We start from the raw sequence: 18083 nt of genomic DNA on the forward strand, positions 1-18083 counted from the left end.
TGGGGTGTCTGTTTAAGGCTGGCTGCACACGTACTGGAGCCCCCTGCCCCCCACACACAGGGCGAGTCTGTCCCGGGGTCCCGCAGAGTCAGGACGTGTCCTCAAGGACCCTATGTTGGACTTGGGTCCCAGGCGCCAGTGCTGGGGTGGTGGCTCCCACACCCCCGTCCGAGCCTCCATGAGACGGAGCCCCCTGGCTCCCACCACCTGCCCATCCTCAGGGCAGCGGCCAGCCGGGCATCCCAGGTGGGGGGCACTTTCTCCCCATGTCCCCCAGCAGCAAGCCTATGTCCACGTGGCTGTGGCCCTCATCTTCTGGAGCCACAGGAGGTGACAGTGTGGGGACCTCTGGGCGAGCCGCACGGGTTCGGGGTTTCTCTCATCCCGGGCTCAGGCCTGGAGCAGTCCTCAGGCAGGGGCCATCCTGTCTCCCCCGACAGAGGAAACTGAGGCGGGAGCCGGAGGGAGGGCCCCAGGGGAGGCGGTGGGGGAGGCCGCAGGCTGGCTGACCCCGGCTGCCAGCCGGTCACAGAGCCAGCCTCAGAGAGAAAGATGGGCTGCAGCGCCTCGGACCCGGCCGCCGGGGCCCCCGCAGGGCTGCGGACTCGTGGCCTGGGCCCAAGTCACTCGGGGCCTGAGCTCTGCCAGTTTCTCCCGCTTCTAGGCCTCTGCCCTCCATCTGGCCCTCGTTTTCTGGCTCAGATGTCTAGCGAGCGCTTGTCTCCTGCTGGGCGCTTGCAGAGCCCTGAGGATACACTCTTGGGGACATGGCCCTGCCCTCGGGGTAGTGGGGGTGGGGGAGACGGCTGAGAAGGTAGTTCCCAGTGAGCCTCTGGCTGTCCTGTCCTGTTCTTATCCCTGCTCTGCCTTGCAAGCTCCTACCCATCCTTTAGGACCCCACCCAGGCAGAGCCATTGGGCTCCCCCAGAGCATGGGGCTCCCTGAGAGTTGAGATGATCAAGCCTGGGTTCTCCCTGGCCAGCAGACATGGGCACGGCCTCCCTGTGGCCCAGAGTCCCGTCCTTGTCTGTCTAGCAACCTGAAGGGTGTTGGGGTCCCGTGAGACATGTGCCCCTGCCTACGTCCTCCACACAGACCTGGGCCCACATGCCTGAGCCACGGCATCTCTATGTCAGCCCAGAAGGTTAGCATGGAGCCCCACCCCCGGCTCCTGGAGCCCAGATGCTCAGGCCCGTGGGCGGATGCTGCCTCCTGGCTGTGGTCTCCAGCTCGGGCTGTCGGCCCAGATGGGGCAAGGTGGTGACTGCAAGGCTGTCCCTGTGTCGGCCTCAGCGGCTCCTCCAGTGGCCAGTGGGTGCGGGGTGGCTGGGAGCCTGAGGTGTGGGTTGTGGGGGCGGCCACGTGCAGAGGACCAGAGGTGCTCCATCAGGAACCCGGGGGCAGAGTGGCCGGATGCGTCCTGACCCTGGCTGTCGTCCCTGCTCCGGGTCTGCAAGTGCAGCTTCTCCTGGTCTGGAGCCGTGCTTCTGGCCCTGCCTTCAGGGGTGGGAAAGTGACCGTGGACCATGGACCGGAAGCGTGTGAGGGTCCTGGGGGCTCTGTAGGGGCCTCTGGGGAGCAGAGGCCAGGCCCACTGCACTGTGACCCTGAAGCCCTCAAGACACCCTGGGGCCCCCCCTCAGAGGCCCCACTCTGCCTTTAACAGGAGGGCTTGGGGGTGGCCATCCAGAGCCCCCTTCTGAAAGCTGCCCCCTCGCCAGCAGTGCCCTGGGGGCAGTGGCCGGCTGACCGGATGCCAGAAGCACCAGCTCGGTTTAAATTACGGTTTTCCAGGGAGATGCGGACAGTGCCGGCCGCAGCGTGTGTACCGCCGAGAGCTATAATCCGTCTTCCTAAGTATAAAAATATCTCCCAATTTGTTTTATTCATGGAACATAGCATTTCCACTTGGAAGGGCGCTCCACGGCCAGCTTCGTGGCTCAGGAGCACTTTTCCTTCCCGCCAGGCCGTCCGGGCACCTGGTGCTTTGGGGCCTCCTGGGGGGAGCCTGCCGTACCCGGGCTCTGCCCTGGCCCGGGCCCCTCCCACCTCACCAGACGTCTGTGGGCACAGCCGCGTCCAGCCTCCAGAGGTGGGGGGGCCTCGGGGGACAGGGCGCCCCAGGCCGTCTGGCTCCGTGGGTCACGGCCGGTCAGTCTGCTCGCCGGGTGTTCTGGTTTTTATTTTTTGGTCGGTAAAGTACACACACCGTAAAAGCTGCATCTTGACCTTTAGGTGTCCAGTTCGGGGCTGTGAACACATTCACATTGTTATGTGGCCCTCCCACCACCATCTCCAGGACATCTCGTCTTCCCAAACTGAGACTCTGTCCGCGTTAAAGTCTAACCCCGGGTCCTCCCCAGCCCCTGCCCGCTGTGTTCCATCATCTCTGTGAGCCTGATGCCTCCAGGGGCCTCGTAGGGGCGGAGCCACACGGCGTCTGCCCTGGGTCGGGCTCACCCCACTGAGCGTCGCCTCCCAAGGTTGGTCCATGCTGCAGCAGGTGGCAGAGCTCCGGGCCTGTCCGCCGAGTCACGGAAAGGACCCCTGTCTTGTTCATCAGCGATCGTGCCCGCCACGTGGCTGCCGCCGTGACCAGCGCTGCTGTGGACGACGGGCCGTGTGGGACCTGGGCATCCTGCTCTGGGTGCTGTCTGCTGGCTGGTCACTTCCTAGGTGCAGGGCGGCCGTGGCCCCCAACTGGCTGTGAAGCTTTCCTGCAGTGTCTCACCCACAGAGGGCGACTGGGGAACCTTCACCGTCCTGGGTCTCTGAGGAGGCCCTGGAGACCCCACTGTGGCCAGAAGCTGCTCTGGAATGGGGGAACAGGTGACCCAGAGCTCCCCCGTGGTGCTGGTGACGTGACGAGAGCTTGGGGAGGGCGTCGGCCCCTATGCATACTCCACACTGGGCCCCCGATAGGCTGCACGGTCACCCTGGAGCACGTGGCCCTCCAGACGGGACAGGGGCCCGATGGGGTCCTGCCTGTGGACCCCCGGGGAGTGTGAGGTTTGCGGGGGAGGGCCGAGAGCGTGGCGGGTCCACAGAGTGGACCAAGCTGGTGGCCGGTCACCGGGGAGAGGACGCTGACCCCATGTCGTCACCCACGTGGCTCGGGCTCCACAGACGGGGTCCAGCAGAGAGACTTGGGGGAGCTGCTCTCAGGCGAAACGGGTCAGTCAGCCCCCCAACCCCTCCAGGCTCTTGGACTAAAGAGGCCTTAGGCTCGCGACCCGGTTTACCCTGGAAGAGCGGCTGTGGACCTGGGCTCACCTGCCCAGACGCCCCCACTTTTTGTGGCTGGAGCCCGGGACGCAGAGGAGCTGGGCCATTAACTTTTCTCATCGCCTGTGGAACCAAAAACAACAGCAGCTGGCACGCCCGGCTTGCTTCCTCGCCCGGGCGGCTCCGGGTTACGTGGGAAATACCTGCAGGAGGGGGCAGGTCTGAGGTAGTGGGACAACACCCCCTCCAGCCAGTGGGTCACTCGGCGACTGTCTCCAGTTACCCAGTTGCTTCAATGGATTTTCTATTTTCTGTGGCATCGCATGTTGAACTGAAGTGTCCTTGTGGGTAGGAGCAGGCGGGCAGGCAGCCTCGTGTGTTCTGGCTGTCTGGATAGGTGGGGCTGGGACCGTGGTGCTGCTTTGGGGGTGTCATCAAGCAGATTCCTGTGTCTTCAGTCACCACCTCCACCTCTGTCCAACGTTGGAACAAGAGCTGGTCCACGGTGGGTGGGCATCAGCGTCACCTGCCGACATCCTGGGCCGCACCCCCGGGGCTCTGGATCGGTCGGTCGTTGTTGGGGGGCAGGTTCCCAGGCTATGCTGTGCACCTGGTTTGCAGACCACCTGTCAAGGAACCTGGTCAAAGTCTGGGACACCCCTCACTGACCCTTGCTCTCCTCTGGGCGCCCCAAGCTGGGCTCCAGCTGTAGCAGGGGGTGCGTCCTGGCTGTGAGCTGGCCTCAGCCCTGCCAGAACCTTCAGTGGTCCCGAGACACACCTCTCCCTGGTGGCCCGCGTAGCCTCCCCACTTGGCCCCTCGTGGCCTCCCCTCGTGGCCCCCACGTGCCCCTCGTGGCCTCCCCATATGGCCTCCCCCTCGTGGCCCCTATGTGGCCCCTCTGCGTGGCCTCCCCACACGGTCTTGCTGCATACGGATCTTCCGAGTCCAGTCCTGCCTCGGGCTTTTTGCACGTCCTGTCCCATCTGCCTCCAACTCTCTTCACCCCTGGTCTTTGCACAGGACCCCTTGGGCTGGGCTTGAGTTTGCCCCTCGAAAGTCTCGTATGGTGGCTCTTCCCTGAATCATCTTCCTCCTTTCTCTCCGGTGCCTGCAGCTTGTTTTAAGGACAATTGAAAGTGAAAAAGTCACTCAGTCGTGTCCGACTCTTCGCGACCCCATGGACTATAGTCCGTGGACTTCTCCAGGCCAGAATAGTGGGGTGGGTAGCCTTTCCCTTCTCCAGGGGATCTTCCCAACCCAGGGATGGAACCCAGGTCTCCCGCATTGTGGGTGGATTCTTTACCAGCTGAGCCACCAGGGGAGCCCTTAAGAACGATCACATCTGGATAATCATTGCTGAGCCGCTGGTCAGTGAGTCCCTGTGAACTGGAATCTGCGTGTTTTCTGCTGCTGAAGCCAGCGGTGAGAACACGCAGGGCACCCCGGGCGCTGGGGTGACCCGGGGTGCCAGCGACTGAATGAGCCTGCGGGAACAGCGGCTGGGGTGCCTGGAGACCCTGCAGTGGCGCCGGGAGCGTGGGTGCCGCCAGTGCGGCCTCCCGCCCCTCCCCTACACAAGAAGGAACAACAAAAATGAAACAAAGCCCGAGGGAGCCCCTTTGCGTGCCAGCCGGGTGGGGCCGGGCGCTGCGCGGCCGTGCTGACAGCGGCCAGTGTCCCGAGAAGGATGGGCCTTTGTGCTCGGGGGGCGGCCTGGCCCCTCCTTGGTTCTACACAATGCTTTTCTCTGACGTCTCTGAGGATGCGGTCGGGGCTTAGTGAGGAAAGGGGTCCTCATGGCCCCCAGGGACGCGCTCTGGCCAAGTTGCCCTCTCTGGGGTGTGCCCTGCAGTGGCAGCCACCTGCCCGCTCTTCGGGGCACCATGGGGGAGCGGGGCTGCTGAGCGCCTGCCCTGCTCCCGGGGCCCTGTCTCTTCAGGGGGTGATGGGGCGGCCGGCCTGCCCCACAGGCACCCGAGGCAGTGGCTCCCTCTTCCCCCGAGGCTGCGGCGCTGTGGTGACCCGGCGCCAAGGGGGAGGGTGAGCTGGTGCAGACTGGGGGTGCTGCTCAGCGGACCGGGGGTCCCCACCTTGCCTCACGCGTGAGAGAGGAGGGCATTGAGTCACCTGCGGGGAGCTTCGTGGCCGCATCAGAGCTGAGGCTGGGCGGCGTCCATCACCCACGGGTAGTGCTGGTGCGGCCGTGAGAACTGTGGGCCAAACCCAGCACTCGGCATGCAGCGTGGGGGCCCAGGCCAGCTGCCCCACGGACACCCTCGGGCACGAAGCGCGGGAGGGCCCTGGGAGATCCTGGCCCCGGGAGATGTTCAGTGCCTGACCTGGGTGGCGGGACAGCTCAGCGCTGCACACATGGGGTCGTGTCCAGGCAGAAAGGGTGCTACAGACACGGGAGCCCCGCGTGGGCTTTACGGACACGACATGTGAGCCGCGCACGCTCTGCGGACATGTGAGCCCCGTATGTGGAGGGCCGGCCAGGCCAGGCCCCGGCGCCGTGCCTGCCCTTCTGTGGACTCTGGTCCCTTTGGGACAACCGGAGGCTCCGGGGACGTGCCGGTGGAGAGCATCTCGGGGCAGAGCCTGGCAGATACGCGCCCTGCCTGTGGGAGGATGGGCCTCGCCCTGGCTCCAGGGCCTCGCCGCGTGGGAGCTGCTGTGTCTCCTCTGGCTCCTGGCGGGTCTGTGCAGGCCGGCGGGGCGGGCCAGTGCTTGTGGGAGGAGGTCCCTGCCTGGGGGGCTCCCCGAAGGGTTGCGTGTCGTATCGTCCTCCTGACGCCCTGTGCTCAGCAGGCCGGCCCTTCTCCCCACCCTGCTCACACCGCACACAGTATCACCGGCGTGGCGCCCACAGACGGGCGATTCTGAGCCTCAGTCATGGTCAAGATAATGTGTCATTGAGTCTATAAGAATTGCTTCCATGATTCGTCGCAATCCATTCTTCCCCGACACGCACGCTTTTTGCCAATGGGAGCCATTCTTTAAGCTCATTGACACCGAGGCAATGAACAGAGGTTGTGTTAGCTGATAGTAAGCGAATCCACATAATGAACAATCCGGGCCATTCTGGCAGGACGAGGACCTGCAGTCAATGCATAGTCGCGACACTGTACGAGGCCACCGCCCTCGCCAGCTGAAAGGGAACCTTGTCCGCCTCTGGGCTCAGCCCTGGGCGCTGGCCTCCACTCCCATTGACCGCAGGCCTGGGCGCTTGGGCGCTGCCCGAGGGACGGGGGGGCCCCGGGGGACTCTGGGGGCCTGTCTCCTCCTGGGCCGCGGGGCCTGCTGGTGGAGGTGAGTGAGGGCCCAGCTGCTACATGGAGCCTTTACGGACAGGAGGGCAGCTTGTGAATGAGGCGGCTGGGTTGGAGGGGTTGCCTAGGTGGGGTGCGAGCATCCCGGCAGGGTGATGCCTGGTGGGGTGGCCCCCGCCCCGGGGCCCAGCAGGTGGCCATCTCCAGCTGGTGAGGAGCAGAGTGCGGCCTGGCCTGGGAGGTGGGGGTCCTGAGTGGTGCATCCCCTGGGGCCTGGCCAGGGTCGGCACCGACGGCATCTCCACCTTTGTGCCTGTCCAGCCTTGGTCTGGGTGGGCCTGGACGTGAGGTGGGCACCTTGGCTGGTCCTGGGCAGGGCAGAGCACAGCTGAGTCCCACCACCTGTGAGGCATTGGGGGTGCAGGGACCTCCTGCCCCCCGGGGGTGCTGTGGAGGGTTCCCCATGCAGCAAGTGGCAGTGTGACCTCAGCCCCCAGTCCCCATGCCCTGCAGGTGTGTGTGGACAGAGGGCGGGTGACCCCAGGCCCCCGACACTGTCCCCTGACCCTTGCAGGTGTACGTGAACGGAGAGTGGGTGACCAGCATCAGTGAAGGCGGGAGCTTTGGGGAGCTGGCCCTCATCTATGGCACCCCCAGGGCAGCGACTGTGAAGGCCAAGACGGACCTCAAGCTCTGGGGCATTGACCGGGACAGCTACCGGCGTATCCTCATGGTGAGCAAGTGAGCGGCACCTCAGGGGTGCCCCACCAGGGCCGGGAGGGCACCAGTTGAGTCTGACACCTGCCAAGCATCTCATAGGAACCCTGGTTGTGTCCGGGTGGGATGAGGTGGGATGAGATGGGGGGCGAGTGTTGGGGGGTGGTTCTGGAAATTTACCCAAAAGACAGGCAGGCAGCTGGGGAGGCTCCTTTGCTCTCCTTCCCCTTCCCCTTAAAACAGTCTGAAGTGTGGTTGTGATGACTGGAGCTCCAGCTGCCTTTCTGTGCCATAAGGTAACTTTCCCCAAGTGGGTGGAGTGAGTTCCCGGGAGGAGCCCAGCGTCTGCGGGGGCAGCAGGAGGACCACAGTCCCGGGCAGGCTGCAGGCCTCTCTGCTTCCTTCCTGGGCGACAGTCGTTCTAGGTGTTCTTACATGCAGCCACCTCCTCTCTTCATGTTTTGGGTGTAGCCGCGCACGCCTGTGCATGTGGGGCTGTTGGGAACAACAGGGCCAGTGTTCACCAAGGGCTCTGGAGATGAGTTCCTGGGCGGAGGGGGCCCTTCCCAGGCAGAGGTGGCTGGGCCTTCCCCTGCCCACTCGGTGTTCATCCTGCACACTCACTGCCTGGCCCTCGTGCAGGGACCCGCCAGGGGTCGGGGAGGCTGGCGTGCTGGTGGAGGAGACAACCGAGCAGGCATGTCTCCTGGCGACAGTTTCCAAAGAGGGAGACAGAGAAGAAGGGGTAGGAGGGGGCAGGGCCCGCTGTTTCACGGAAGGCCCTGAAGCCCCCTCCCCAAGGTCCCCCGCGACACGGTGGTGTTGAGAGGCCTGCAGCAGGGAGCCCTTGGCTGTCCGGGAGGAGAGTGTCTGGGCAATGGGAGCAGCTGCTGCAGAGGCCCTGGGGTGCAGGCCTGGCTGGTCTGTGTGTGGACCAGTAGGGAGATGGCCAGGATGCCGGATCTCAGGGAAGGGGCAGTGGTGGGAGGGCTGGGTCCTTGGGCCCTCAGCCCCCAGGGGTCCTGGACTCAGACTCCCATTGCACCAGGCGCCCCTGCAGGAGTGTGGGCAGAGGAGTGGCAGGGGCCTTCCCGGGCCTTCCGGGTGAGCGTGGAGAGCCTTCTGGATCGGGCAGGGTGAGGGGTGCCGTGCTGGTCTCGGGGAGTCCCCTCATGGCCCAGGTCCCCGGCCTGAGGCCCCTGAGAGCTGAGCACCGGCTCGTCGAGGGAGTCACGCTCCTTGCCTGTCATCTTCCCCCGGGGTGACTGCTGGCTCAGGTGCTTTTCTGAGCTGGTGGCACTGGAGGGCCTGGGCTGAGGGCAGCCCCCAGTGGGCCTGCCGGCCTGGAGGGAGGTCACCGAGGGGATGCGTTGCCGGGAGACCCGGGGGCTGCACGTGCCCTTGCCACGGGCCCTCAGGCCTCGGTCGTCTCCCAAAGACAAGCTGGGCCCTGCAGCTTCCGGGGGGCTGTGGTTGGGGCAGCTCCGGGATGTGCAGGACAGGCCCTGTGCGCTCAGTCTCGTCTGAGCCTGCACAGCGGTCTTGTCCTGGGGGCCCCTCTAGAGGGGCCTGGTCGCGCCTGGTCCTTTGTGATGCGCTGGGGTCCAGTTCAGTCCTGGAGGCCTCTGTTTCGTGCAGCTCCTCATCCACACACTCTGGGGTCATCCGCTGGCCGCCCGCCGTGTGCCCGGAGGCCCTGCCCTGCCCTGCCCAGCGAGGCGCGTCCTCATGGAATGCGGCCCCCTCTCTTTGGTCTCAAACCTGCCCGGTCCTGCCTCCCCCGGAGGGCACCCTCCCCCGTGCTGGCTGCTCCGGCGCACCTGGCCCCGTTGCATAAGCCATTGTTCCTTTACCGCTGTCCACACCAAGTCGTTCTTGGCTGTGGGATTTCCGTGCCTGGAACCTTATATTCAGGGAAGTTCCCAAACCACCAAGGCAGCCGGCGCTTCCTCTGTTTTTATTCTGGATCCCTGGGCACTAAGAATAGCCGCGGCCGTGCCCGGAGCCGGCGGAGCCCTGTGTTTCGGGAGGACGATGACAGTGCGGCCCACTCAGAAGGGAGTGTCCGTGATGGCGGCCGCTTCTGCATCAGACTGTGGCCTGGGCGGACATGGGTGTGCCTGCTGCGCGATGAATGGACCCTGAGCTGGACACGCGTGGGGGACGCCGGGTGGGGGCTGGTGTCCCCAGGGAGAGGACCACCCACCTCTGAACCCCAGCACGCCCATCCGGGACGTGCCCCCGCTCTGCGTGGTACAGACGGATGGATGGAGCTCGGTGAGACCAGCCACACCCGCCACTTTCGAGCAGAGTGGGGCCTTCCCCCCGAGGCCCCGGACAGGGCCCAGCGCCCCCAGCCTTCTCTCCTTCCAGTGTCAGGACCGTTTGTTCACCCTGACTCTTTTACATGAGGCCTCCAGTTGGAGCTGATGCGTGTAGAATCCTGTTGCAGAGGCTGGGCTAGGGGCTCCAGAGCCCCGCTTGCCTGGGGTGACCCGAGACCCTTGGAACTGTGTCCTGAGCCCCCACTCCTCGTGGTTCGCCCCTGCTCCCATCCGTGATGTGGGGCGGCGGGGCCTGGCGTCCACTCCTCGTGCTTCGGCCCCTGTTCCCACCCGTGATGTGGGGCGGTGGGGCCTGGCGTCCACTCCTCGTGCTTCGGCCCCTGTTCCCACCCGTGACGTGGGGCGGCGGGGCCTCAGGCCCACTCCTCGTGGGAGCTGGCCAGGTGGTGGGGGCTTCATTTCGCGCTGCAGGGCTGGCTGGGCCTTCATGTACAGGGGACAGGGTGCTAGGGGCAGTCGGTCCAGCTTGGAGAGTCACCTTAGCTGCTGTAGACGCCTCCTCAGCCTGGCGGGCCCACATCGTCCCCCGAGCTGCGCCCCGAGTGCCTGGCAGGCAGGAGCGCTGTGAACGCTTGGGACTCAGGTGTCAGGGGTTGGGGGTCAGGAGCCTCCAGGGGCCTCGGGCGGCGCTGTCCGGGGTGTGTGTGCTTTGACCAGAGCCCTGCTGTCCCCCAGGACCCGGGTCTCCTTCCCATCCTTAGGGCCAGCTCAGACCGTGTGGCTGGGACAGGGCAGGGGGCCTGCATGGACGTTTTAGGTTCCCGTCTTAGGACAGGCCTGCTCCTGGGCCCGCGGGGTGCAGCAGCAGGAGCCTCTCGCTGGGCAGTGGGTTCGGGGTGGCCTCGGGCTGTGCCAGGCGGTCGGGGCTGGGGGGTCGTGCCCCTTGCTGACAGTGGGGCAGGCCGCCAGGAAGCGCGTTCTGACCCCCGTCCGTCTGTCAGGGTCAGCGGGGGTCCGGCTGTGCTGTGCTGGGGGGCGGGCGTGTGATGGGTGGGGCGGGAGGAGGCGCAGGGTAGGTACCAGGTGGGGGATGTAGGTGGCCTTGGCCCGACGGGACCTCAGCACAGACTTGGGACCAGGCCGAGGCTGCAGGTACCAGGGAGGCAGAGCTGAGAGGGGCCAGGGCCCGCTCCTCCCGATGGCCTGGGTCCTGTGAGCAGCACTCAGGATGCGGGTCCAGGCCCCGCTGGCATCTCCCGCATGGCCTCGGGCAGGCCCTGTCCCGGCGCTGGGGGTCCGTGTAGCGCCATCTCACCAGACATGAAGCCCCCTGCACTGCTGGCAGACAAGCCCCCAGGTGTGGGTCCTGGCTGGCCCCCCGCCTCACCCTGGAGGAGAGCTCCAACGGGAGGCGCCTTGGTCAGCCTGGGAGGCGGGTCTCCCCATCCGCGGGTCCCGGGCGGCCGCCTCCAGCTGTCGTCCTGCGGCGGGAGACGGATGGGCCGGTTGTGGCGGCTTTAATGTCTGGAGTTGCCGGGCAAACACGCCTGCATTCCAGCGGGCGGGCGTAGCTGCCGGGAGGTCAGCGGGAATATAAATTATCCTTCAAAGAAACGCCTTTCTCTGGGCCGGCGCGGTCTGAGATGGCTCAGCTCCGGCTGGGGGCTGTGCTGAGCTGAGCAAGCCGCCCCCGTGAGCGTCCAGACCTGCTGGCCATGGGCACGCCGGGCCCCACTAGCCCTGGCTTCTGCGGCTGACCTCCTGGACGCCGTATCCCCTGCATGGCCACCACCGAGCACTTCAGAAGCCTGGTCCCTGCCCTCTTGGTCAGCTATGAGGGAGTATTGGATCCCAGCCCTGTGGGGGCTCTGCTGGATGAAGGGGCCCTAGGGAGTCTCTGGGCTTCTTGGGGGCAGGCCGGGAACCTCCAGAATTCTGAAATCGAGACGCCGCCTTTGCACTGCTGGTCTGGCCCCGAACCACGGAGTCACGGGAGCTGACGGGGAGGCGGGGCCCTGGGGCTGGGAGGCTGGGGTTCCCCCACCAGGCCGGTTGACTGATGTTTGCTCACCTAGCCTTCACGGAGTCCTGTGGGGACAGGAATTAGGATACCCATTGTCCAGATGCGGAAACCAAGGCTCAGGGTGGGCAGCTGGTCAGGGCGTGCAGATATCTAGTGAGGGGTGGGCTTTGGGCCCAGCCCTTCTGAAGCCCCCTGAGGGTCGGCCTCGTGGTGCCCCTTCCCGCGTGAATCTGGGTGAGGCTGTGCGTTGTGTGAGACCCTGGGGGGAGTGGGCGGTCTGGGCCTCATGGCAGCAGCCCCTCAGACCCCTGCTCGCTTGAGGGGCTTGCGGGACATGGAACACCCCGAGGGCCTCCTTTAAGGGGTTCAGGGTCACTTGGGGATTTGGAGATCGTGGGAGGGATTGGGGCGTGAAGCCCTCTGAACACCTGCTTCTCTGTCTCCTCCCCGCAGGGCAGCACGCTGAGGAAGCGCAGGATGTACGAGGAATTTCTCAGCAAAGTCTCCATCCTGGGTGTGTGCCTTCCCACGCACCGCGCACGCCTCGGACACACACACGTGCACACACACACGATTGCTCTCACACATGCACACACACATGCTCACACACACGTGCACAGATGTGCTCACACGCACGCACACACACACGTGCTCTCACACATGCACACATATGTGCTCACACACGTGCACAGATGTGCTCACACGCGCGCACACAGTGCTCTAACACACATGCACACACGCGTGCGCACACACACGTGCATAGATGTGCTCACGCGCACGCGCACACACGTGCTCTCACACATGTGCACACGCGTACTCACACACGCATGCACAGATGTGCTCACGCGCATGTACACACACACGTGTGCTCACATGCGTGCAGTGCCACCCCACACCATACACATGCTCATTGTGCACGCAGGCGTGTGGGTTCCCGTGAACACGCACACACACTGTCGTGTGTCTGCCTCTGTCCGTCCGTGCTGTGTGTGTCTGTCTGTCTGCCGTCGGAGCCGCTCTCCCCACGCTGGTCTGTCTGGAGGTCTCGCATGGGCCCCTGTGTTGAGTGTCTTTCCTGACCTCTCTGGGGTTTCCTCTGTGGGCGTTCCCCCCACTCTTCTCATCCTGGGGTCTGACAGACACGTTGACCGCACCCCCACTGACGGTGGCAAGTGTCACAAAGGCCCCCAGCCGCGTGTTTTTGCTGTTTGGACCTTGCTCTGAGGTTCAGAATGGAGCACTGTCGTCCCGGCCCAGGCGCCCAGCAGTGTGGAGTCTCCACGCCTGTGTGGGGCACTTGGGAATTCCGTGTCGGGGTGTGAGTGTGTGTCGAGCAGCTCCGGTTAAGGGCCAGGAGGGCGACCTGCTGGGCAGAGTGTCAGCTCAGAGCTGAGACCTGGGAAACCACGGGGAATAACCATCCAGAAACAGTTCCTAGGGGAACGTCTCAGCCTTAAGCCCCAGGCTGGACGCGGGCTTGTGGGTGCAGGTGGCAAGTGGGGCTCAGCCTCCTTGTCTAAGACCCTGTGGGCTGAGGAGGAGGAAGGTGCGGATTCTGGGGCGCTAGGGCAGCATGGAGGCAAGGACACACGATGAGGAAAAGGCAGTCTCTTCAATAAGTGGTGCTGGCAAAAGTGCACAGCTGCCTGTGAAAGAGTGAAGTCAGGGCTTCCCTGGCGGCTCAGGGGCAAAGCATCCGCCTGCCAAGGCAGGAGACACAGGTTCGATCCCTGATCCGGGAGGATCCCACACACCACAGGGCAACCAAGTCTGTGCGCCACAGCTACTGAGCCTGTGTCCGGAGCCGGCAGCCAGGAGGACTGAAGCCCGAGAGCTGTGGAGCCGGAGCCTGCTCTCCCCAACGAGGAGTTACAGTGAGAAGCCTGCTCGCTGCAGCGAAGAAAAGCCAAGCAAAAGCAGCAAAGACCCAGCCAGCCAAAGATGCATAAACAGACAAGTCCTAAAAAAAGAATGACATCAAAACATTCTCTAACACCACCTACCAAACCCCTCAAAATGGATTGAAGACCCACATGTCAGACTAGATACAATAGAACTCCTAGAGGAAAATATAGGCAGAACACTCTCTGACATAAATCTGAGCAATATCTTTTTGGCTTCATCTGCTAGAGTAATGGAAATAAAAACAAGAATGAACAAATGGGACCTAATTAAACTTAAAAGCTTTTGCATAGCAAAGGAGACCATAAACAAAATAAAAAGACAACCTACAGACTGGGAGAAAATATTTGTAAATGATGCAATAGACTAGGGATGAATTTCCAAAATATCCAGACAGCTCATAGAGCTCAATATAAGAAATAACAAACAACCCAATCAAAAATGGGCAGAAGATCTAAATAGACGTTTCTTCAAAGAAGATACAGAGATGGCCAACAGGCACATGAAGAAGATGCTTGCAACTTTGCTGATCATTAGAGAACACAAACCGAAATGACGGGAAGGACCACCTCACGCTGGGCAGGGTGGCCGTCATCAAAAGTCTACAAATAAATTTAGGGGAGGATGTGAGAAGGGAGCCCTCCTATACTGCGGGTGGGACTGTACACCGCTGCAGCCACTATAGGAAACAGTGCGAGAGTCCTCAGTGAACTGCAAATAGAGCTGCCGCACGATCAGCAACCTCACTCCTGGCCGTACATCCAGACAAAGCTCCAGTAGAAAAGATGGGCCTGCCCCTATGTTCATAGCAGCATTAGTCACGAGGGCAAAGACATGTCCATCGACAGATGAATGGATAAAGAAGATGTGGTGTATACACACAAATGCACACACACACAATGGAATATTACTCGGCCATAAAAAGCATGAAATAGTGCCATTTGCAGCAACATTCACGGACCTGGAGATTATCATACCAAGTGAAGAAAGTCAGAAAGAGAAAGGAAAATAACATATGATATCACTTATATGTGGAATCTAAAAAAACGAACTTACTTGCAAAACAGAAAGATGTTCACAGACATAGGAAACGAACTTATGGTTACCAGAGGGTATAGCGGGGGGGGGGGGGTGGGAGGGGAAATTAGGAGTTTGGGATTAGCAGATACACATCACTATATATAAACTAGATAACCAGCAGGTCCTACTGGAGAACACAGGGAACTATATTCAGTATCTTGTAATAACCTACAAGGGAAAGGTTTTGAAAAAGACTGCGTAGGTGTAACTGAATCGCTCTGCTGTGCACCTGAAACTCACCGCCTTGTAAGTCGAGTATGAAAGGAGAGTGTTAGTCGCTCAGTCGTGCCTGACTCTTTGCAACCCCATGGACTATACAGTCCGTGGAATTCTCCAGGCAAGAATACTGGAGTGGGTAGCCTCTCCCTTTTCCAGGGGATCTTCGCCACCCAAGGATCAAACCCAGGTCTCCTGCATTGCAGGCAGATTCTTTGCCATCTGAGCTACCAGGGAAGATGGATAAAAATAAACTATGCTTCGGTTTTAAAAATGGTTAATAAAAAAACAAGGGCATGGCTGGGGATGGTCCTTTCAGCAATTCCCACGATGACGAGATGGGAAGAACCTAAAATCTGCCACCACAGGAAGGGACTCGCCCCGGGCGTCTGTGGTGTGGGTTTGCCTCCAGTGAGGCGAGTGGACGAGGCCTCTGCACGCCAGCACGTGTCGGGACGGGTCGGCGACACGCGTGTGCGTGCACAGTTTTGGCAATGCTGTGTCGTGTTTACAAAGCCGGGTTACGGTAAAGGTGTGAGACCACCGATGGGAAGAAACCAACCAAACCCTTTAAGATTAAAAAAAAAATTCCACCAAGTCCTTCACAGTCGCAGCCTCCGGGGAAGGAGAGCGAGCTCAGGCTGAGCCGGAGGGACTGGGCCCTGTCGGTGCCCAGCTTGTCTGCGAGGAGCAGCTCCGAAGCGATCGCGGCCAAGTGGTTCTGCGATTCCATTCAGGATAGATGCTGCCTGTGTCGTCCGTTCCAACGTTCTGATTATTTTTTCCACATTACAACGGGAAGGGCACGACTGTGGAGTCAGGGCCCTGGGCACTGTGAGCGGTGGAGGTAGGCGGGTCCCTGCCGGGGGTGGCGGTGGCAGGCCTGCCCGGGGCAGCCCTGCAGCTCCTCGAGCTTCACGGGGGGAGCAGAGACGCCCCGACCCCATTTCCCGGGGAAGAGGCAAACTGCAGGCCAGGGCAGGAATGTGAGGTCTCCTGGGAGGGGAGCGGGTCAGGCTCAGAGCTGGAGGGCAGTAGCCGGAAGTGGGGCCGGAGGGCTGTGTCCTCCTGAAGCATGGCCCTGGCAGGTCCCTTCCCAGCAGATGTGCCTGCTGCTCACTTGGCTGCGCCTGGGGGTGCCTTTGGGGCACCTCTGGCGTCTCCTGTGGGGTTTCCACCATGTTCCCCAGCAGCACTGAGACTCCCCCAGAAAGGTTGCTTTGGGGTGACTTTGGACGTGGGCTGGCTGACTGCACCTGGATCCCAGGGAGCTGAGCGTAGCAAAAGTGCTCTGAAGCGTCCACCTCGGAGGTCAGGGCCAAGGAGTTGCCCACCGGCTTCCCCCGACACTTCTCTCCTGGGATTTGCATCATCGGGGAAGAAGCCCTGATTCTCCGACCTCGGGATGTTCAAGGTCTTAAGCGTAATAGAAAAACCTGCTGATCAAACACAAGGAAGTGAGCTTCCTGAGCCAGAGGCTGTAAAGTCAGAGGCTCTCATCGCCTTGGAAGGAGACCAAGCGCCAGTCGTGCATTTACCGGCACCGGTTTCCTCATGGGGACAAACCGTGATCCCCGCCAGAGTCACCTGTGGTCACGAGGCGGCCCCGCCGCCTCCTGCGGGTGTGGGGCGTGGATCGCGGGGCAGGTCCTGACCCGGGTGGTGGCTGGCGGGCAGCCTGCTGCCAGGGGCTCCCCACCTTCCCTCCCCCCCCAACACAGAAGCCGCTCCAGCCCGGGCTCGGTCAGAAGCCTGTCCTTTGTGACGTACGGCCCTGGCAGGAGTTTTCAAGCCGAGAAATCCTGCTCCTAGGGGAGACCTAAGATAGGTGGTCTGCTCTGGGTTTTAACGGCTGATACGTAAGTGCGTCTGGTGAGCACAGGCCAGAGAAGTTTCCTTGACCAAGAAAGAACCGATCAGGCGATCATTAATTTCTTATAAGAGGAGCTGGTTATTATGCTTTTCCTTCCAGAGGGCTGAGAGGGGACAATGATGGGGAGGGAAGGCGTGAGGGAGCGGGGACAGGTACAGAACCTGCAAGCGTTAAACTTGCCATTGGAATGCAGCACCTTGACCTCAAATAACGGAAGGTAGTCCACGCCTCTCACAGCGTAAACTCAGTCGTGTGCTCTCTGGGGCGCTGAACGGTGTCCCATAAACAGCGGGTTGCTTCGGCCTCTGAATTATTGAAACCCCTGAGTGCTGAGCTGCAATGATACTGTTTGCAAAACTCCAGGCAGCTCTGTTCTCTCGAAGATAAAAGCATTTCAGCCCACGTTGCGCTGGACTCGTGCCCGCTGCCCGTGTTCATGGTGTTTGCATTGTGCCTGTGGTTGACGTGGGCTAGGGTCGGTCCGGGTTCTGCCTCCTCGCCCACCTGCTGGGCCATGGCCGCCTCCTGGCCTGGCGCGTTCGTGGAGATGCCCGCGCCTCCTGCTGGGCCGTGGCCGCCTCCTGGCCCGGCGCGCTCGTGGAGATGCCCGCGCCTCCTGCTGCGCCGTAGCCGCCTCCTGGCCCGGTGTGCTCGTGGAGATGCCTGTGCCTCCTGCTGGGCCGTAGCCGCCTCCTGGCCCAGTGTGCTCGTGGAGATGCCCGCGCCTCCTGCACAGAGATGTGCTATCTTGTTCGTCCCTGTGAATTAGCAAAGCCTCGTCACCCCAGGCCTGACCATGTGGGCGTTTCCTGAGGTGGTCTGGGGAGGGGCGCTGCTCCCTGGGACCCCACGGACTCCCATGACCCCCCGTGTCTCCCCTCAGCGTCCCTGGAGAAGTGGGAGCGTCTGACGGTGGCCGACGCCCTGGAGCCCGTGCAGTTTGAAGACGGAGAGAAGATTGTGGTCCAGGGGGAGCCCGGGGACGACTTCTTCATCATCACGGAGGTGAGTCCAGCTCAGGCGGGCGGGGGGCTCCATGCGAGGGCCTCAGAAGGGGGGGCGCTGCGGGGTCAGGGGTGAGGCCTGGTCTGCACGTGCCCCCCCTGGGGCCCGCTGCACCCCGGCCCGGCGCTCCATGCCCGCCGCCTCCATCGGCCGTGTGGACAGCGGCCTTGGCCCCGACCGATGTCCTTGCCCTGGGACCCATGGGGTCTCCCCTGGCCCCTGGGCCCACCCTGTGCCGATGTTGCAGAGACCAGACACACCAGCCATGCGTGTGAAGCTGGAGGGCCAGGCTTGGTCGAGGGAGGGGAGGGGTTGCCCCAAATAGGACCTGGGGGGGGCATGTGCATCCTCCCGGGGGGAGCGTGTAAGCTGGGGGCCCAGGGGGGGTCTCCCTGCGCGGCTTCTCACAACCGTGTGAACCGGCCGTGGTCCCTGGTCGAGTTTGGTGTGAGAGGTGGGCGCCACCTTCCCCCACCTGGGCCCGT

At 62.7% G+C, this 18083-nt stretch overlaps 1 protein-coding gene across 2 annotated transcripts in view; it reads left to right on the forward strand.

The window, feature by feature from the left end:
* PRKAR1B (protein kinase cAMP-dependent type I regulatory subunit beta) overlaps positions 1–18083 on the forward strand; it is a 75731-nt gene that overhangs the window by 44089 nt on the left and 13559 nt on the right. For both annotated transcript variants that reach the window (XM_070362440.1, XM_070362441.1), the window contains exons 7-9: positions 7072–7230; positions 11976–12036; positions 17477–17598. In XM_070362440.1, coding sequence (XP_070218541.1) covers positions 7072–7230; positions 11976–12036; positions 17477–17598 — 342 coding nt within the window. The remainder of the gene's footprint in view (positions 1–7071; positions 7231–11975; positions 12037–17476; positions 17599–18083) is intronic.

This window comes from Bos mutus, chromosome 25 (assembly GCF_027580195.1).
Source record: "Bos mutus isolate GX-2022 chromosome 25, NWIPB_WYAK_1.1, whole genome shotgun sequence".
Lineage (NCBI taxonomy): Eukaryota > Metazoa > Chordata > Mammalia > Artiodactyla > Bovidae > Bos > Bos mutus.